The sequence below is a fragment of the Ictidomys tridecemlineatus genome, chromosome 3 (assembly GCF_052094955.1).
Source record: "Ictidomys tridecemlineatus isolate mIctTri1 chromosome 3, mIctTri1.hap1, whole genome shotgun sequence".
NCBI classification, from domain to species: domain Eukaryota; kingdom Metazoa; phylum Chordata; class Mammalia; order Rodentia; family Sciuridae; genus Ictidomys; species Ictidomys tridecemlineatus.
In genome coordinates this window covers 215855701-215876888 of record NC_135479.1, presented here as the reverse complement: position 1 = coordinate 215876888, position 21188 = coordinate 215855701, and the positions used below count along the sequence as shown (strand labels likewise).

General features: G+C 48.3%; 1 protein-coding gene and 1 long non-coding RNA gene across 8 annotated transcripts in view; one reads left to right on the top strand and one right to left on the bottom strand.

Annotated features, from left to right (window-relative positions):
- Positions 1 to 21188, bottom strand: part of Pcbp3 (poly(rC) binding protein 3) — a 224582-nt gene that overhangs the window by 61060 nt on the left and 142334 nt on the right. For 2 of the 7 annotated variants that reach the window (XM_078044808.1, XM_078044807.1), the window contains exon 3: positions 12212 to 12340. Coding sequence is in view for 3 of the 7 variants with exons in the window: in XM_078044807.1 (XP_077900933.1) it covers positions 12212 to 12221 (10 nt within the window). In the remaining 4 variants the exon portion in view is untranslated. Of the gene's footprint in view, positions 1 to 70; positions 264 to 7072; positions 7172 to 12211; positions 12341 to 21188 lie in introns of those variants that run through there. The other 5 variants (XM_040287150.2, XM_040287147.2, XM_078044806.1 and 2 more) reach the window with 4 other exon arrangements.
- Positions 80 to 4346, top strand: LOC144376550 (uncharacterized). Its single transcript, XR_013437132.1, has 4 exons — positions 80 to 666; positions 1527 to 1688; positions 2542 to 2748; positions 3125 to 4346. It is a non-coding gene; the product is annotated as an uncharacterized LOC144376550 (long non-coding RNA).

Here is a 21188-nt window from a genome sequence, read left to right as displayed (position 1 = left end):
GAAGGAAGCCACCCATCCCATTGGCCTGGGGTGGGGACCGCGTGACATGGCCCAGGCACATGTGACCTACTTTTCGCCCCGCTCCCCTTGTGCCCTTGGAGGGGCACCCAGTACTCGTGGGCTGTCATTCCAATGGTTCCTTCCCCCAACAGGGCAGCTGAACAAGGCAGAGTGCCTGTAGGACATAGGCTGCAGCAGCTAAGCCCCTGGAATGGGGGGACCTCGGCCCACATTAATCCAGACGCAGCTCTTCAGGCTCGAGCTGTCATCGCTGCTGCTGACCGTCTGCCTGTGGACGGCTTGGGCAGGAGGCAGAGACTACCCATTGGCCCCGGGCTGGTCCTGGGCTTGGCTGGCGACACACTTGCAGGTTCTCACGGAACTGCATCAGGAGGTTATTCTTCACCAGGACGAGGGCCTGAAACAGCACAGACTGGATATCCTGCCATTTGTAATTCACTGTGATCTTCCCTGAGAAGCAAGCCCACACATAAGCTAGAAATGGATGAGTATGCTGTGCTCTTGAGATCAGTCCTGATGTGGGCTGTGATCTGCACAGGTGGGATGCAGGGACTGACCAAGACCCCAGGGCTGAGTCACTTGGCACGAGAGAAAGGGGCACATAAATTGGTTCATCCACCAAACTGTGTACTTCTCTGCCACCCGGTGAGTCAGCCTCCCACTCTGCCTAGGCACCTCTGCCACTAGGTTAAGAGTCAGCCTCCCACTCCGCCTGGTGTGACATGCTACCTTTACCCCTGTCTTACACAAAGACCAGACGATATAACCATCAAACACGTGCAGACACTTGGAGGGAATGTCCAGAGGGGCTGTGGGCTGTGCAGAAGGTGCAGGCTGCACCAGGGAAGTCCCATGGCTTTCCAGTGCCCACTAAGGCACAGAGGAGGTGCAGTCCCACAGGCCTTACCCACCCAAGTCATCCCCATGGTTCATTACTAAACTAAAATAACCAGATAGGGGATATTCATGATAGAAAAGCACACCCCTAGCTAGCTGTTCCCAGAAAGATCACCCATCTGTGGTGTCGGGAAGTCTCCCTCTTCAGACTGTTGTCCAGGTGGAGTTAGTAAATCTCTTCAGCAGGAATAGAACCAAACTGCCTGTGTTTGCTCTGCTTTTTCACACTTAGCATTACATACTCAATATTCCTCTGTATTAATTCATTCTGGTCTATGTAATAGTGATTGAATATCCCATAGCATTACATTTTGTGCATGAGACTTTTATGGATTCTATTTTATATACTATAATGCTTAAAAATGTGACTAGCCTACAATGACTGACAATGCTGGGTGGCTGAATTGTTATTTTAAGCACTATTTTGATAATTATCTTCAAGGTTTCCTCCCAGAGGTCACACGTTGGAAACTAACCCACTGTGACAGTATGAGGACGTGGGCCTTTAGGAGGTGGTAAGGGCATGAGGGCTCCACCCTTAGGTATAGATTAATGCCATACGAAGGGGCTCATGGGACCAACGTGGCTCTTTTTGCCTTCCCATGCAGCGTTACCCCTCCAGAGAATGCCATCGTGAAAGCAACGATCGCCTCATCCGACAGCACTCTGCGGAGGACACAGCACTCCAGGGGCCATCTTGGAAGCAGTGAGGGGCCTCACCAGATGCACAGTCTGCTGACATCCTGCTCTGACTCCCAGCCTCCAGAACGGTAAGGAACGGGTTCACGCTACTGAAAAGTCACCCAGTTTTGAGTATTTGTTATAGCAGTAGGAATGGTTAAGACAGCATCTTTGCTTATGTCTCTTTCTGCCTTCCCTAGTCTTCCTAGAACTATGCAGAAATATAATTTCTATGTCAAAAGACGCACAAGTCTGAAGTTTCTGGTGCCCAGTACAGGCTGCTTGGCCAGTACATCTCCACTGCAGTCCAGCTGGGCAGACTCTGTCCTTGCAGACATGTCCTGGAAGCATGGATCCAGCACTGGTTAACAGGAGGGAGGAGGAACAGGAGTGGGAATCAGGATGGCCTTGCCCCATCTGGCCCTGCTGGCTGAGTTCACCACACAGTAGAGGCTCTGATGCTCCTGTGGTGGGTGGAGACAGCAATGGCACAGTGTCACTCACAGCTCACAGTCACAGACCACTGAAGATGGTGTTCCTCCCACCAGACACGTGGGGGAGGACTGGATACGACCTTGGGTCTGGTGTGGGTAGGTCTGGGGTGACTTTGATAAAGCAGTCTGGTGGGAGATAAGCCAGAGGTGACAGTAAGTACAGGCACTGGTCACTGATGCAAGAAGAGATGGATGGTGGCTGCAGTAGATGTGCAGTCTAGGGCAGGGAAAGTCCAGCTTGATGCATGCAGTGGGAAGAAGGAAGGAAGCACATCAAGTAGGAGTAGAGAGGCGGCCAGGTCCTTGAGGCGGAGGACAGGAAGCGAGTTCTGCACTGAGCTCAGGCTCCCAGGCTAGAGGAGGAACCAAGGCATAGCACCCACAATAAGGCCAAGAAGGAGTGGGCCTGAGGGAGGAGGGAAGCTGAGGCATCACCTGTCATGTGCAGGAGGAGCTGCCACTGAGTTGAAGCTGCTGGAAAGACAAACAGGTGAGAGAGAGGAGCCGCTGGTGCTCGCCCTGTCCTGAGGGGCCACTGCCTGCATTTTGGCGTGGAAGCTGCATGGCAAGTCTTCTGTTGGTGTCTGCTGGCCAGGAGGGTGATGCCACAGGGGCACCACAGTTCCAGGAGTCACTCGGAGGGCAGAGTCCCAAGGTAGGGGTCTGTGTCACTGCACCCCGTTGCCACCACTGGGGTGCTGGCCCACCTCTGGCTGTGCCACACCTTTCACTCCCTGGTTGAGCCAGTTCCCTTTCTGTCCCTTGGATGAGTGTCACTGGCTTTATACTCAGTGGAAGGCTGTGCTCTGCTCCTGCAGGAAGAACAGCTGTGTGAAGTTCTTCAGGGGGTGTCCCTTCTCCCCCATTTATCCGTATCAGTATTTGCTGTATGTTGCGAGCTGTCCGCCAATCCTGTTACCTATTCTGTTCGCCACTGAACGCTCTTCGGGTTGGCTCCTGCCCACTACGATATGCCCTTCCTTGTTGGATTTTCATTTTCTTTGTTTCCCCCTCTGGTCTCCTTACCACAGGTGCTCCTGGCTCACCCCAGCTTCCTGCCCAGGCCTTCAGCCAGCCACTCTGCCAGCAGCCTGGTCCTTTTTACTTTGGACCTATTTTAGAAGGTCAGAGATAAGGCGCCACGTGAAGAGCAACCATGAACTAGAGGTGAAACTCATATTTAGTTGCATAATTATGCTCTAAATATGTTTTACAAATCAAGTTGCATAATTCTCATATTAGCCTACTCCGCCCTTGCCAATGTGCAGCTTACTGAAAGCACAGAGTGAATGGAACAGTTTATAATGAAATCAAGAACCTAACGGTGTCACTGTGCAAATCAGAAATGGTTTTAAATTTCAAATTTAGGAAGTGTCTGATGAGCCTTTTTCTCTGAAACCACTGGAATACACAGGACCTATGACAGACTGCTGTGGTGGACGCAGTGGCAATGCGAAGGCTTGGGCAGGTCTGCTGCTGAGCTGGAAGTGGGTGACGCTTGCTCTGGCTGTGGGTTGCAGCTGCCTTTGCCTCTGCACCAGCAGCCAGCAGGTCAGACTGGGCCTCCATGGAGAGAGAGCTCTTTCTGGGCCCCATACAAACGACTCCTATGTCTTTTTTGGGGTCATGTGTCACAAGAGGCTGGGGTGGGCATTCCTGGGCCCCCCAGCCTCTACAACCCCATCCAGTACATAGACTGCACTGGGTTAGTGACTGCCAGGGCTCCCTCTCTGTACTCTGTGGGAGCAGCTCCTTTTTCAGGCATTCATGTGCTAAGGAAAGGGGCCACCCCTCCACCACCTTAGAGAAGCCTCTGGCTATGGACCAGCAGGTGGCTACCAGGCCTCTCTGGTGAGAGGCCCTAGTCATCAGCCCTTGCCCAATGGCCTGGAGTCCGGGACCCTGTGTCCAAGGAGCAAGGTGGAGTATAGCCATTCCTGCATTCCTGTCTGCAGGTCTCCAAGTGCGTACCCCTGAGTGCCCACTTGTGGGAGGCCATCCTCGCATGTGATCTGAGTTACCTCCCTGGCTGGGTGAGAGGCGCTTAGACACAGCGGTGTCAGAGCCTTCCCCACCCTGTCCCAGGTACGAGGGCTTGTCTGTGCAGAGGCGTGCCTGGCCACTGACCTGAAGACCCAATCATTGGCTCTGACCTTGGGATGCTGCCCTCCTTAACCTTCATTGGATGGGATTTTCCCTGGAATTTTTTATTTCCCAATAAAAGCTCACTCCCTGGCGTGAGCGTTCTCTCTCTCTCTCTCTCTGTCTCTCTCTCTCTCTCTCTCCTCTTCTATAAATCTCGCCACCGCAATAGGTGGCTGGAGGCGGGAGCTAGGAGAAGCCGTCTTGGTCCAGTAAGGCTTGCTCTGCTCTCTGCTAAGCACCTGCTGATGTCAGGCACTGCCCCAGGCCCAGGCACTGTGGTACAGCACCAGGCACTTCTTGTCTGCCTGGTACCTGCCTTCTCTTGGACGGCAACGCATGCTAAGAGATGAACAGAGGGTGACTGGCATGGGCAAAGGGGCTAGTTTGGATCTTGCACATGCTCCTTAGGGGAAAACCTCACCAAGAAAGGCACTTTAGAAGAAGAGAACTGCTGACCCTAAGATGGAACCATTCCTGTCTCGCCTTACCTTGGAGCTGGAAGGTTATGAAGGTGGAAGACTCCTGCCTCCTGCCTGAGATCACTACTAAAGGACTTCCTAAAACCCCTTCTCCTTCTACACATGCCCTGTTCTTTGCATGCTGCGTGTGCACAGATTTCTGAAACACAGTTATCTTTAAGGTTTTCTAAGACTGTGACAACTTGGATAGGATGCTCTGGACAGAACTTAGGAACAGCACCCCCACCAAAGAACCGATGCCAACTCCTGCCTTGGGTCTTCAAGACCAACAGTCTCCTATGCAAGATCTTAGGTAAATTTGTCCCCTTTTTTCCAATAGAAACTTCCCCTTGCTCAGCCTCCTTGAGTACACCCACAGTGTGCCACAGCACACAGAGTTCCACTGCAATGCTCTGCTGGTCCCAAACACGCCTGCCAACCTTGGGAGACTTTCTGGGCACATCTGCTGGGTCACCAGGGGCGATACTGAGGGCATGAGGGAGAGGTCCGTGAGGCTGAGGGCAGGGCTGAGGAGCAGAGGAGGGTGTCTTGGGGACGGGGTAACTAGAGCAGTGCTGTGGGGAGTGCGGTGAGCCCTCAGGCACTGTCTCTCAAGCTGACTCCCTCAGGGAGTCTCTCTATGCAATACCCCCATGAAAGTAGGCAGCAAGACCCCAGGGCAGCATTATCCGCCCCCCAGGATCTGCTCCAAATGTGGACCCCAGAGTTGATGGTGCGCCATGGCTTCTTGGTGATTTACATGTTGGTTCAGTGGTGGCCCTTCCTCCTCTGCTGTGGGCTTTTTGTTCCCCTGGGTTCCACCCATTACTTCTGCAGCTGCACCCAGTGCCTACCCAGCACTTGCCACCATGCAGACGGTGAACAGGCATGTGGCCCCTGACCCGAGCAGTGCACGAGCCTCACTACAAGATCTGAGTCTGCTGGATAAATCAGAGGCTCTGACTTCCCTCGAAGCCCAGGGCAAGCATTTCTATGTCAGCTCTAACTGGCTCGTGTGTGGTCAGCTGTATCAGAGCCCTTCCAGTCCTACTCGGATCTCCCGTGTGTGCACCACTCTGCATGGCGTCCAGGCAAGGACCCGGTGGCATCCACACTCCGCACAGCCCCGGGTAGGGTCTACAAAAAAGTGAGGCCCTGGGCTGCTCCACCCCTCATCATGGTTCTCGGTCTATGATAGGCTGTTGAGCGTCAGATTTATGTAAGTGAAGCTGGGATGAGCCCAGGAGACCACTGTGACTTCTCTTGGGCTCGCTTGAGCAGGTCACTCTTCCCTGCCCCTGCTCTTCTCAGCCCCCAGACTTTTTCTCCCTCTTGGGGTCAGAATGCTCTAGGTTTCTCTATCCTGCTCACCTTTTACTCCCCATATGTGCCCACGTCTAGGATCAGGCAAAGGAAAGGCAGAGGGAGGAAAAAACCAACAGAGACTCATCCCACCTCTTGAGAGGGACCATGGCTGCCACCCTTAGAGGAAGCCCCACCCGCTACATCTTAGACTCTATGGCCCTGTTGCTCCACTGCTGCCACCATGGGGTGGTCTGGAGTTGGGTGTAGAACAGAGAAAAGGGCAAAACTCTGGGCCTGCTTCCATCTTCTCTACGCATACGGCTCCTTGGGCCCTTCCTACACCTTCTCTAGAAGCTCCCTGTCAGGCTCGGGCCAACCTGCAGGACTGGGCTACAGTGAAGCCAGGGCAGCAGATGCTGAAGGAGGAGAGTGGGTAACCACTGCCCTGCTCACCTCCCCAGCCTGCCAGCTATCATCTGATCTGCTGCCCAGAGCCCTGTGTCAGGGCTGCCTGCAAGGAAGAGAGCTTTCTCGACCCCACTAGCCAGCACAGAGTCCAAACGTCCTTTCTACTGTTCACCTCATCAGAAAGGACTTGTCTCACCATGAACAATCCAAATGAAATTAGATAAGCAATTCTTACTATAGCATCAAAAGAATAAAGTTCTTTAGTACAGGCTTAACCACAGAGGTGAATGACTTAGACCCTGAAAATTGACAGAAGGAAACACACACACACACACACACACACACACACACACACACACACACGCCTGAAAGATATCTGTGTTCACAAACTAAAAGACAGTGCTGTTAAGATGCCAGTGCTACCCAAGCAACCTGCAGACTGAATGCCTGTCAGAAGAGCAGCAGCATTTCTGCATGCCTTAACTTCCTATGGAGTCGCAAGGGATACAAAAACAGCCACAACAACCTTGAAAAGAACAAAACTGGAGGACTCACAGTTCCTGACTTCAAAATTTATCACAAAGCTATGATCACCACAATAGTGTGGTGCTTGCATACAGACAGACAAATGAATGGAATAAAATAAAAAGCCCAGAAACCTACCTTTACATGTGTGGCCAAATACTTTGGACAGGAGTGCCAAGAACATTTGATGGGGAGAGGACAGTCTTTTCAACAAATGGGGCTGGAAAAATCAGGTATCTGCATGCAAACAAAAGCCACATACCAATATAAACCCCAAATCAGACTGAAACATAAGAGCTGGGACCACAAAGCTCTTAGAAGAAAATAGTACAAAACCTTCATGATATTAGATTTCATAATAATTTCTTGGCTATGACATCAAAAGCATAAGCAAAAAGTGAAAATAAACTATAAGCAAAATTTAAAATTTCTGTGCAGCAAGAGACATGATTAACAGAGTGAGAGGGCAACAAGGACTGGGAGAGAAATATCTTTTGAATCATATAATTGGTAAGGGGTTAATATAGAGTATATAAAGAACTCTTACAACCCAACAAAATCCAAGCAACTCAACTGAAAAATGGGCATAGGATTTGCACACACATTTCTCCAAAAAAGATGTACCAATGGCCAGCAAGCCATGAAAAGGTGATCACATCACGGCTGTGGATGGATGAGGTCTGCTCCCAAGGGCTCACACGCTGGGGCTCGGTCCTCAGTGTGATGCTGCTAACAGGTGGTGGGCCTTAACAGGTGGGGTCTGCGGGAGTCCAGAGGTCACTGGGGGTGTGCCCTCAGGAGGGATCGGGAACTGGTTCCTATGGAACCCCAGCCAGTCCTGGTCAGTTTCTGGTGTCTTGCCTCTCCACAAGGTCCCTCCCTGTTGTACACGCTCCGCCAGCATGATGCCATCCACCATGAGGCCTTACCACGACGGAGCAGGTGTGGTGCCATGCCCGTGAGCTTTCAGGGCTGTGTTCTAAATAAGAATCTTTAAAAAATAAATAAATAAAGTACCCAAACTTAGGAATTTCATTTTAGTCACATAAAATAGTTACCAATCATGGGGGAAATGTAAAACCACAATGTGATACCAACCCATGCCCATTAGGGTAGCTATGATTTTAAAAAAAGAAAAAAGAAGTTGGTGAACTGTTGACAGGAAGGCAAAATTGTTCAGTGACTCTTCAAAAAATTAAAAATAGAATTACCATATGACCCAGCAATGATACTTCTGGGTATATACCACAAGAGTTGAGAGCAAGGTCTTGAAGACATATTGTACATCTCTGTTCACAGCAGCATTTCTCACACCAGCTGAGAGGTGGGGGGAGCCTGAGTGTCTGTGGGTGGGTGAGTGGAGATAAACCTTGACGGCATCGTGCAAAGTGAAATAAGCCAGTCACAGGAAGAAAAGTCATGAACGATCCCACTTACATGAGCTCAAATGAGAGACAGAAAGAAGAAAGGTGGGTGGCAGGGACTGGGGCAGGGGAGCAGGGAGTCATTCATGGTGAGAGTTCCAGTTGTGCCTGATGAAGAGTTCTGGAGGTGGCACCCAACAGTGTGAAAGTTCCTAATGCCCTGGACTGTGCACAGAGAAGTGGTTAAGACACAAAATTCTAAGTCACATACATTTTACTGTAATTAAAATGAAAATACATTTTAACAAAGGATAGTGGCAGGAACACCTGCACAGGCAGGGTAGGAAGCGCTTGTCTGAGCTTTCAATCCATGGTCTAGTCCCCACACTGAGCCCACTACCTGGCCTCTCTGGGGCTCGATTCACCAAGCTGTGAAGCAGGCTGGCTTGAGCCCCTTCAGTGCTTCAACTTGAGGAAATAAAACCATTTCCTTTGCTTTTCGTTCATTGTTCCTTTCTTGAGACTCCTTCTTCTCCTCTTCCACGAAGGGGCTGAGTGCTGTGCTGACTGTGCTGAACACACAGCCCCTCCACATGGCAGCTCCAGGCAAGGCTGCCCTTAGGTACTTGTCACAGTCCCATTCTTGGGTCAGGCGCACAGAGTACCGTCTCAGGAACCCCCCTCCAGGGTTGGATGCGGCTTGTGTTACATGTTCTTGGCTATCTATTCATGCCTTTACTGATAAAAACAAGGGCTTGACCTTGCCAGTCCTTCTGGAGGTTCACTCTGCATGGGGCTGCGAGGCCCACACCTGCTCCCCACTGCACACCCAGTTCATGGTGCCCAGTTGCTCTGTGGCATGCTTCCACCATGTTTTATGTCTACTCTTTTCCAGGAAGGAACACTGAGATCCCTGCTGCATCCACACCCACAGTACCCAACCGGCGTGTGCTGTGCTGTGTGCGGGGATCTCACCCCCTCAGAGATGCCTGACCCATGGGTCACAAGCTTGGTGACTCTCCAGCCCTGCCTGTGCGCCCTCTGGTGGGTAGTCTGGGAGCCTCCAGTTTTCTCAGATCTAAGCTGCACCAAGCAGTGTAAAGTCCTTCTAGTTTTCATGTCTCTGACTAGGAGCACATCAGCCTTTTGCATTTTCTCTTCTGTAAATTATCTTTCAGATACATTGCCTATTTTTCTTCAGAAGTTACAGTGCATGTTAGTTTCCTGTTGCTGATGTTACAAAGCACAAATTTAATGGCTTAAAACAATACAAATGGATGATCTCACAGTTCTGGAAGTCAGATGTCTGACACAGACCTCGCTGGGCTAGACTCCAGGGTCTGCAGGACTGTGTTCCTCCTGAAGGCCCTAGGAGAGCCTGCAGCATCTAGAGGCCACCCCCTCTTCCACCTTCAAAGCCGGCAACTTGACACCTTTAGATGTGACTCTGACCTTCTGCCCAATCTTCCACATGTGAAGGACCTAAGCAGGATCATCTCACATAAAGGTCAACCTGGCTCACAGCCCAAGCCCTCTGCATGTTATCCCTGCTGTGCAAGGATCAGGACATGGGCGCCTGTGGGACTATTCTGTCCCCATCCCCAGAATGGGGGCCTATTTAGACTTCCATGTGTGCTCAAGATACTGATGCCTTCTTGGTTTCAGACTCCCCAGATATCTTCTCCTTTTTTTCATTTCTCATTATTTTCCCCATGGAATCCTTCTTTAAAATCTTTTCTTTTTCTTTTGGTGGTACTGGGGATCAAACTTAGTGCTTTGCCATTGAGTCACATCCCCAGCCTTATTTATTTATTTACTTACTTACTTACTTATGATTGGCACAGGATCTTGCCAAGTTGCTGAGGCTGTCCTTGAATTTGCTGAGCCTGCCTCCTGAGTTGCTGCTTTTTTGAAATCTTTAATTTGGTATAACTCAACTTACCAAACTTTTGTTATCATTTTTGCTTTTTTTGTGTTAATTATGAATTCCTTTTTACGTCCCAGGTAATAAATGCATTTAAGCTTTTTTAAAATCAATTCCATGGTTTTCACCTTTCGCACTTAGGTCTCCATCTGATTCGATGCAGACAGCACACTGTTTGGTAACCTTGACTCTAGACCTTCGGGCCTTCTGGCTCCAGTCTTCTCTAATGCTGACAAAACGCATCTCAAATCTCCAGAAACCTCTGGATTTTCATGTTCAGAAGTAAACGTCTAAAGGTTTACTGAGTTCTTCAAAATCCACCTGGAATTTTGATTGCAGTCCCAATGTGTTTGTGAATTGAGTAAGGAAAACCAACACATTTATGTTATCAACTCTCCCAAGACAGGCTGTGAACATCTCACTCCACTCTTGTCCTCCAAGTCCTTCTTAGAGCATTAGCTTTTGCCACAGGGTTCTGTGCACCCTCACTCGGGTTAACTTCTGGACACCTCATGGGTTCTGCTAAACTATTCTGTTTGTCCTAGTAGGTTTTGATTTTCTTGACTTTTCTAGAACAGATCATCACACTTGTTTGCAAAGAATGCCAGTGTTACATCTACCCTCCATATTCCTGTGATGGCCCCTGTACATGAGGAAGGCTGCACTGTGGTGGCAGAGCTCACCCTGGCCTTGTTGCTGACCTTGGGTGAAGGCATCTAACATTCGCCACCAAGACAATATTTGTGGTGTGATGGGTTCCTGGGCCAAGGCTGGAGCTCTACACTCCTGGTTTGTTAGGAGCTCTTGCCATTGATGGCATGGACTTCATCACCTGTGCTGCATTAGTTGAGTTAAGCCTGTTCTTATTCTTTACCAGTCCACTTAACTAGTGAATAGCACAAAGATTGTTTGAAATCTTATGGTGGACCCTATTAAATCATAATATTTTCTTTATTTATTTTAAATGTACTTTGATTTTGTCACATTCATATCTCATATTGGATTTTTAGGCATAGTTCCAATAACCTGGGCTTGCTCTTTCTTTGTAAACATTACATGATATTGGAGTTGAGATCGATTTGGTCTGAGTGCTGGGGGCTCTCCTTCTCTGCTTTCTGGGATGGCCTATGTGAGTTAGAAGCCTTAGAGGTCCTTAAAGCTGGGTACAACTATCTGTGACACACACGAGTGAGGGCTTTTATGAAAGGCAAGTCTTTGATAATAATTTAAATGTGAACTGGCCCACTCAAGTTCTCTCTTTCTTCTCAAGTCTATTTTGGCACTGTAACTTTCCTGGGAAGTTATCCGTTTCTTTCAAGTGTTCAGTTGTGTTGACGTGTGGCCATTACAGTATGGCAAGCCTTCTTCTCAGTTGTCATTCCTTATTTTTGTGCCTTTGATTCTTATCAGTATCACCCCTCCATTTTCTTGAACCCTCTTATTAGAGGGCTAACTACTCCTTAAGAGAACACCAGCTTTTAGCTCTGCCATTTTCTTTCTTTCGGTGTCCCCCATTTCATTGATTTCTGCCCTTTCCTACACCAGGCTTGGGAAAGCCACAAGGACCACAGCCACAGGGTGGCATCAGGTGGCACAAAAATACCGCTCCTAATGCTGCCCTGCCCTGGGCTCTAAGGACCCAATCTCAGACACCCTCCAGGGGCCTCAGTACCCAGAACAGTCTTCTGCTCAACACTCAGGGCTTCCCTCCTACTTCCCCAGCTTCCCAGGCAACTCTGGGTAAGTGGCCATGGGCAGACTGGGACATGAGGGTGTGCAACCACAACCAGCCCATGGACGCTGGAACGAGGGACCCTTCCCCCAAAGTCCTACATAGCAGAACCTCAGGGCCCATCAAGAACCAAAGCAGGGAAGGATGCGGGACTGTGCCACTTCCAGCAGCTGCATTCCTCAGGGGTGAACTTGGCTCAGTGGCGCACGTCCCTAATGAACAAGCAAGCGCACAGAGAAGACTTCACAGCAACTCACCTTCCCCCATAGGCAGGCTCTACGGTTCAGAGCAGGTCCATAGATGTGAATGCCAGGTGCACTGGGCTCAGAGCATCATCGCCAGAACGGGGAATCTGCAGAGGGGCTGGCTAGTCAGTGCCCGCCTACCTGAAAGACAAACATGGGAGCACGTGAGCTCCAGCACATGGTCCTGTCCTTAGGACAGGGTTTGGTAATCATTTCTTGCATTCGACACAACAGTGCCCATCTCTGAAGCATTCGAGTCTGAGACCTGTGTGAGGAGACGTGTGTCAGCAGAGCTGGCCCCAAGAATGCTGCCTGGTGAAGCCCAAGCAGCAGTGCTGTACTGGGTGGTGTCCATCTCACAGTGGGTGACCCAGAAGAAATATTTTGACATATCATATAAATGTTCTACTTATGTTAGTGTTTTTATCTGTGTACACCCTGACTTTGAAATGACAGTTATTAAATGAAAATTAATTTAAGTACATCGCTGCATCCCACTTTCACAGCCAGTGAGATAATTCCCTTCAATCTCTCCAACCCCAGCCTGCAACTCTGCCCTCGGGAGTCACCCTCGGCACAACCTAGTGCTTCTCCAGAGCGTCTCATTTTCAACTCAGTTTATATTTTTGACTTTTGTGCTTTTAGAATTCAGGTTTGCTGTAACACTGGAAACTGGATTCCCACCCACAAGCACTCACTTCAGAACATCATCCTCCTTGCTGCATTTGGTCATCTGCTACACAGGTGCATACTTATGGTCCCTACAAACCACTGCCGTGGGCATCCTAAAGGCACAGTGTGCAGCACCTGGAACTGCGATCAGTGGTAATCACAGCCCATGCTGAACGACAGGGCCTTCCTTGTAAGCCACATGGCAGCCATCAATGCTGAAATGGTTTCCCTAGTATGTCACATCCCACCACAGCAGGAGCTTTCAAGTGCAGAAAACAAACAAAAAAACCCCAATGCAAGAAGACCCATGAAGGATGAGGCTGAAGGAAAACCCCTCTCCCTCCTCCCTCACCAGGGAAGGCTGCTGCACTGGTGCAGCAGAGGGCTGAGAGTGCCACTGACTAGAGGGTGGGAGACCACAGCTGTAGAGCTGGGCCCTGAGCTCCACGTGTGGGACAGACCAAAGCCACTGATGCACACTTTAAGAGAGTGGACTTATGGCACGTGAACTACACCTCAATTAAAAAATTTTAAAAAACACCCAAGGTAATACTCAAAAGTTAAGGAAAAAAGAGAAAACAATGCAAGATATCTCCTGTTAAAAGTCTCAGATTTCACAGGCGTGCATCTCCTCCCTACAGAGAACAGGGAAATGATCCTGACAAACAAAGAGGCACACACCTCAGGAGCTCAGCAGCTGGGAGAGGAGAACAACCGGGTGGCCAACAGACTGGCAGCCGGGAGAGGGTGAACCAGCAGTGAGCAGGTGGGATGACAAAGGAAGCTGGGACCCGAGCCCACGAGGAGAGGCCTCCAGCACTGGTCTGCAGGAGCAGGAGCACCAAGGGAGCCTGGCTGGGGAGCCTCAGGACTTGCAGTCCTTGGCCCTCTCTGTCACTAGCGGAGGGCCTGGAGGCCCCTTCTCTCAGGTGGCACACTCAGGCCCCGAACTCACGACAAGGAACGTTTTAGAGATGAAGAAGTGTCAAAAGCTGGGGTGAGTGTAGCAACAGGCTGCACATGGGGCCTTCCGTCCCTTGTCCAATGGCCTCAGAATTCTGTAGCCAGGATGGTTTTCTCACCAGAAGAACTGAGAATTCACTTGTCAATAAAATATGAGGCAAGAGAAAGGACACACCAATCTGTATCTGGGAGGCCCCAGAGTTAAATGGCCAGATCCCTGTGTGCTCTGCCAATGCCAAAACCACAATGGAAAGGGGCAAGCCCTGCCAGGTCACAGCAGCAGAACACACTGATCCACACCCCAAGAAGTGAGGTTCCATCCAGAAGTACAAAAATGGAGCAGCTGACCTCAGGGGTCAACACACCGACTACAGGGAATCCACAGGAAGGACACAGAAGGCTGTGACACTGGGACAGGTGCTTCAGAGCAGGAAGAGAAATGGGAGCTGGGGTAGAAAAGAGAAGGGTTCAGGAAGAATGGACTGGAGTTTCCCACAAGGAACACTGAGACTTCAGAAGGCACACTGATTGAACCCCCATCTCCAAAATACAGTTTAAAACAAGATGAACACTGCATTCGCTGACCAGCCAGAAAAGGATGCTTCCTAGAAAAGAACCAGTAAGGGATGGGGTTGTTGTTCAGCAGCAGAGCACTCGCCTAGCAGGCACAAAGCCCTGGGTTCAATCCTCAGCATCACATAAAAATAAATAAACAAAATAAAGGTATTGTGTCCAACTACAACTAAAAACTAAATAGAAAGAAAGAAAGAAAAGAAAAGAAAAGAACAAGTAAGCCCAAGCCTTATCCCTCAACACACCCTTCCCTGCTACAGCTGGTGCAGGAAACTATGTGCTTTTAAAAGAGAGAAAACAGGCACAGAAAATCCTTTGTGGCACAGGACTGCCTCAAAGTGAATCCCATCAGCAATGACAGAACCCCACGGCAAGATGGGGAGTACCAATCGGCATTCCAGGACGGAGGCAGAAGCAGATGTGAGATCACTAGAGCAAAGACCTACAACACTGTAAAATGCAAATGGAGCGCTAAGGCAGACAAAACTGGGAGCTGCTAAACAAAATCTAAGCAGAACTGAAGAAAAGGACAAGGCCTGGAAATAAAGACTGTTACAGGGCCCAAAGGGGAACCGTTCAATTGACTGTACAGGGAGCACTGGAAGCCATCCAGAGAAAATGAGGCAGAGCAGGTAGCAGCCATCAAAGAGAAGTACAGAGCACCAGGCAAGAAGTGAAAGCCGCGAAGGAGAGCCAACACTTAAATCAACCCTTACCAAAGTTTTAGTGGAAAAAGACTCACAGTGAGAAGGTTTATCCCACACTCGTGCAAACTGGCCCGTGGTGGTGGCCTCCAGACAGGCATGGAGACCAGTGAGACAGAGAGAGGGTTCTCTAGCACGGTGTGCAGGCAGAGGAGCAGCGCACTCGGCTTAGGCAGGGACTCCGACTCCACAGGCCAGAGGGGCCAGGCCTTCACAAATTCCTGAAGACAGCGTGGCCGCAGGGCCTCCTCTCAGTCAGACAGGCCTTCAAAGCCAGAGTTTTAGATATTCAAAATCGTAAGCAATGCCAATGCAGTTGTCATGGGCTTTGTGAGAAGTCTGCTAAAAGACAAGCTTCTGCAAACCAAGAAACACCTGAAACAAGAAACAAGTTTGGCAGAAACAAGAAAAAGCCTTTGTGGATCAAAGGCTGAAATAAAAACTGGGGTAATAAGAGAAAGATTTTGGGGAGAGCTGTTCTTAAAAGCAAATACAATATGGGAAGCAGAGGTGGATGAACAGGAAAGAAAGGGGAGCAGAGAAGCTCACGGACCATGGCATGGGGAAGAGGTGGGAGCAGCAGTACCTCCAAGCTGGCGGCAGAGAGAAAGGTTAAGGAATAGCAGCAGGGGCTTGGGCCCACAGAAGGTGGCATTTAGCCAGGACTCTGTGCCTACCAGTCCTGAACCCACAGCTCATGACCATAGGTGAAAAATATTCAGAAGAGACACTGTCTTTATACTGGGCACAGACAGCCTTTCTCCCTCTAAGCAATACTGTGTAACAACTAACTATCCACATGGTGTTTATGCTGCACTAGTGCCATAAGTAATCCTGAGACATGTAAAGTGTATGCGAGGCTGTAAGCAGATTCTATGCAAATGTTGAGCTGTGTTGCTCAAGCGACACAGGCACATGTGGATTTGGTATCTGTGGGTCCTGGGACTAATTTTCTACAAATGCAGAGGAACAAATCTAGACAGAGGTAAGAAGCCAAACTGTGCAAGTGGACAGAGCATTCAAAGGTGCAGGAGTCCAGATTAATCACCATCTCCTTATTCTTGTCACATGGAGCTCTCCAGCCAAGCTGAAGGCTCTCCTGGTGGGTACCCTGCAATACTGATGGAGGGAGTGGCCTTCATTCCAAGTTGGGCACACATGGGGCCACATGAAGGGGTTTGGCAGGCAGGGTACCCCATCCCAACCATCCAAATTGTAGAGAGTCCTTAGGTCTGGGATGCTCTCAGGGCTCTGACAAAGTGTCAGTGGTCAACATAATCAAGCACAAGGCTTCCCTGAAGTGGGGGCACTTGAGATGGCTAAGCCTTTACTACATGCAGCAGTATCCCTCCATTTCAGAGGGACAAGCCAGCCCAACTGAAATAGCATGGTCATGTGCACACCGAGGCGACTGTAGGTGGGCTGCAATTTGAGACAGAAACCCCTGGAAGTAAGACCAGAAAAGCCCAGGGAGGGAGATAAACACAACTCCACAACTGGCTCACAGGCCCTGGCGAGGGTGCACCTGGGTACTGAGGGCATATGGCAGGAGGGTGACCCTAGGGAGCAGTGGAGCTGCATCTAGACGGCGATAAGAAGCCAAACTGGACAGGTGTTTGTGCAAGCCTCAGAATGGGGGCAGTGCAATCCGTAAGAAGCGGAGTTGCAAGAGGCTTTCAGAAGGGCTGGGGCTGTGGCTCAGTGGCAGAGCGCTTGCCTGGCATGAGTAAGGCACTTGGTTCAATTCTCAGCACCACATATAAATAAATAAAAGGTTCACTGACAACTTCTTAAAAAACTTTTTAAAAAAGAGGGTTTCAGAAGAGCCATGCTGTATTATGGTGTGTAGATATATGCTTTCTGGTGTTGGTGCAGGTACAGGCTGAGGTGCAAAGGGAAGGACAAGAGGTCAGAGGGGAGCTCTGGGATGACGGGCACTGATTGTACATGTGTGGTGAGGAGGCACCCAACTAGGGACATGCAGGAGAATGAAGGGACAGTGGCCACAGTCAGGAGACTGCGACTGTGTGTGATGAGACAAACCAGCCTTCATCCATCTGACGGGAGATGTTTACAGACGTCTCTCAACTGCAGTCCACAGAGGTGTAGCCCCCAAGGTAATGGCAATATAGAATATAAGAACAACACCAAACATGGCAATGTGTGTCACACAGTGTGTGCCCTACAATCAAAAGCTACACAATCTCCTTAAACTCCCAGAAACAAACTAAAAATGAACAATTCTTTAGCTCACAATCCAGTTTCAGCAAATTTTGAAGACATGGATTAACAGACTATGCTTTCTGCCTACTAGGAAATTAAATTAAATATCTCTAGAAAAGACAACTTCATAGTTTGGGGGATATATACTTTAACAGGGTTTCTAAATAGGAAATGGATGGAAGAAAGTAATGAAGTTGGAAAAACAGATCTCAACAACACAATTATTGCATACCCAAATCAGCAGTAGGGCCAGGTACAGTGGTGCGTGCCTGTAATCCCAGTGTCCTGGGAGGCTGAGGCAGGAGGATCACAAGTTTAAAGCCAGCCTCAACAACTTAGCAAGGCCCTAAGAAACTTAGTGAAACCCTGTCTCTAAATAAAAAATTAAAAGGGCTGGGGATGTAGCTCAGTGGTTGAGTGCCTCTGGGTTCAATCCCTAGTACCAAAAAATAAATAAATAAACAAACAAACAAACAAATAAAGAAATAAAATGGAAAATAAGTAATAGGCAAATACAGCCTTACAATACAACTTTACAGGAAAGTTTATAGCTTTAAATGTCTGTATTAGGAATAAATAGTAGCAGAATATTAATGACAGTAAAAAAATCCAACAGGGAGTTCAGTGTCTACAGAAAGTAGAAAAGTAACAGAAAAGCAAAGGAAAAAAAATATCAATGGAGAAGATGGTTAAGTACAGGAGTTGGTTATTAAAGTCCCATGTTTAGGGTTGGGGACACAGCCCAGTTGGTAGAGTGCTTGCCTCACATGCACAAGACTCTGGGTTCAATTGCTAGCACCACCACCAAAAAAAAAAAAAAAAAAAAAAAAAAACATAAGAAAGAAAGAAAAAGTCCCATATTTATTCAGTTCTGCAAATATTTCAAAGAAATTGACACAGGGTATTAGAACAGGTTGAAAAACCAGAACATATATAATTCTACTAAAATATAATTCTACTAATACATATAATTGTTATATGAGTACATATAACACTCTGTTTAAGTTTTCACAGGTGTTCTGCAATTGGGATGAGGGACAGAACGAGTTAAAGTGAAGTCTAGGTAGCACACAGCCCTCTGAGTAGTTTGGCCAAGGAAAGCGACCAGGCAGCACAAGGACAGAGGTCACCAAGAGGAAGAGGACAAAACAAACAGAAAGACAACACTGCCTGACCTCCCCATTCTGCTGCCACAACTCTGGGCACTGTGCAGAAAAAGGAAGCCCTAAAATGGAGAGACCAGCAGTGGGCTGGCTGGGGCCCTTGGACCTCAGGGATGATCTAGTAATGGGTTTATTGCTCTTGGTTTTGCTGTTGTCCTCCTGCGTGCTGCAGACAGGTCACCAGAAAAGCTCACCACCTAAAAATGCCAAATGGCACAGATATAATTAATAAATAATAGAAGTTACCCCCTACCCCCTCAAAAAAGGCTGCTCTAAGTCAAGGACCAAGAAAGGGGAAGCTAGTACATCATAAATTCCTTTGATAAACCCTCCCCACACCACACAAAGGTCACACACCCCATCAGAAGAGGGCAGTGGGAGCCTGCCCCTCTCTACACAGTCACAGGCTCCCTCCCCACCTGGTGTCTGTGGGGAAGGAGGGGTCCTGGATCTCCGCTCCAGCTTGCTTGTAACAAGGTGTCCCTCCCCCAGGTCTTGGCAAAGGCTGTCTAAAACAGATTTAGGTAGAACAGAATCTCAAATGACATATCGAAATTTCTAGGATACAGACAACAGTCACATCTTAATAAAAACAGGATCATCTCAATGTGAATATATGAAAAGAGAATGAACTCAGGCCAGCACTGAGATGACAGGGGTGTTAGAGCTTTTGACAGGTGCTAAAGTGCACGTCCCCATGCCTCAAAGAGCACCCTTGTAGCACATTCTTGAGAAAGCCTCAGCACACACACAGGGGACGTGAGTGCCAGCAGCACACCCGGACCCCACAGACCTGCCAAAGACATCGCTGGATCTCTGAAGCACATAGGGAAGTTGGATCTGTAATAAAAAAGCTTAGAATTAGAAACCTCCAGTCCCCAGAGGCTTCACTGGAGAGTTCAACCACACATTTGAATAACAAACACCAAGTTTCACAGAAAGCACAACAGAGGGGTTCATCTGCCAACTCATTTTAAAAGGCTACCACACTGCCCTGATACCAAGACCAGAGATACATAAGCACAGAAAAAGAAAACTACAGACCAATCTCTCATGAACACATTTGCAAATGAATTTTTAAATTTCAGCAAAATGAGTTCAGTGACATGCAAAAGACAGATGTGCCCACTCATTCAGGCACGCAAGGCTGATGCCATATCAATCTCAATAATCCACATGCCAAGAAGCTGAAGCATAAACATGTATGAGCATTCTAATTGATGAATGGCAAAGGCTAAGAGCAGGAAGAGAAGGAAATTCTCTGAACTTCAAAGGAGCACTTGTCTTAGTTCAGGTTGCTGTCACAAAGTCCCACAGATATGATTTGTGAAATCCAGAAATTTATTCCCCACAGTCCTGGAGCCTGAAAGTCTGAGGCCTGGGGGCCAGGCTGGCTGGGTTCTGGTTGAAGCCTCTTCCAGGCTGCAGACCTGTCTTCTGGCTGTCTCCAACTAGGACAGCTATTTCTTGGTGGGAAAGTGAGGGAGTGCCAGGGTCCCTTTATCAGGCACTAATCCCTTCCTAGGGGCTCCATCCACATGACCTTGTCACCTCCCAAAGGCTCCACCTCCAATACTGGAGAGAAAAAATGTGAATCAAATCAACTGAAAATTGTGAAGACCACAGGTAAAGGTATGAACCCGTAGGAACACAGGGAATCTTTTCCTCATGAGCCCTTTCTGAAGAACCTGGTGTAAAATGGTTTTGGTGACCCAAGAGATAATGGAAAAGCTTTGCATAAACCATAGCGACGAGGGCCAGGTATATCTATAAAACAGGGCTAAATGATGGCGCTAAGGACCATAGAATCATAGGCCAACATTAAGTACACTTAAAATAAAACTAATACAACCAATGAGATGGGAGAAGAGGGAGGAGAGGAAACGGAAACGAAGACAAGTGTGCTGTCAGTCCACAGCTGTGGAGCAGACTGACTGGCATGAAAAGAGAAGCCTGGGGAGGAGGAGGAGGAGGAGGAGGAGCGTGGGCTTGTCCTAATGCTGCTTGCATTAGCAAGCTGACACAGTTATGTCAGGGACAGAGAAGGGTCATGTGAATCATTTAAGCAGAAAATAATGTTGAGTCAAGGAAAAGTAAAAATTTTGTTAAAGATAAAGAGAAAAATGAACAACAACAACAACGAGAGCGAGAGAGAAAAGCTTACTAAGTTGAGGAACTCATTATATCCATATCTGTTTATCTTTTCAAAAGGAAATAGAGGAAAGATTTTAAATGTAAGTTACTTAACAAGGAACGGCAGAGTTGAGTTGAAGGTCACAAGCAGGCTCCTCTTAATGGACCATGAGTGAGTTTTGACTATGATCATGCAGTCAGTGTTCACATAACTGAAAACAAGAATTGTTCTATGTCCCTAAAAGCTAGGGACAAACCCTGAGAACTAAATACACGCCGAGTCAGTGCTACACCTCACAGAGAGAAGGCTTGCGAGACTCGAGCTCAAGCGTAGGAGTCCCATGGACACTCTTGGAGTACATTACAGGGATAGAAAGAGGTGCAAGGAAACAGGTTAATCTTAATTTAGTTATTTATGGATAACAATAATATGGGTATTATTTTTTAAACTATCATATTTAGGAAAAAGTAAATAAGTAATCATAGTAATGATGAGAGAACAGAGAAACAAGCATTAAAGTATTTTAAGTAAAAATCAGGCAATCTTAAATATGAAAT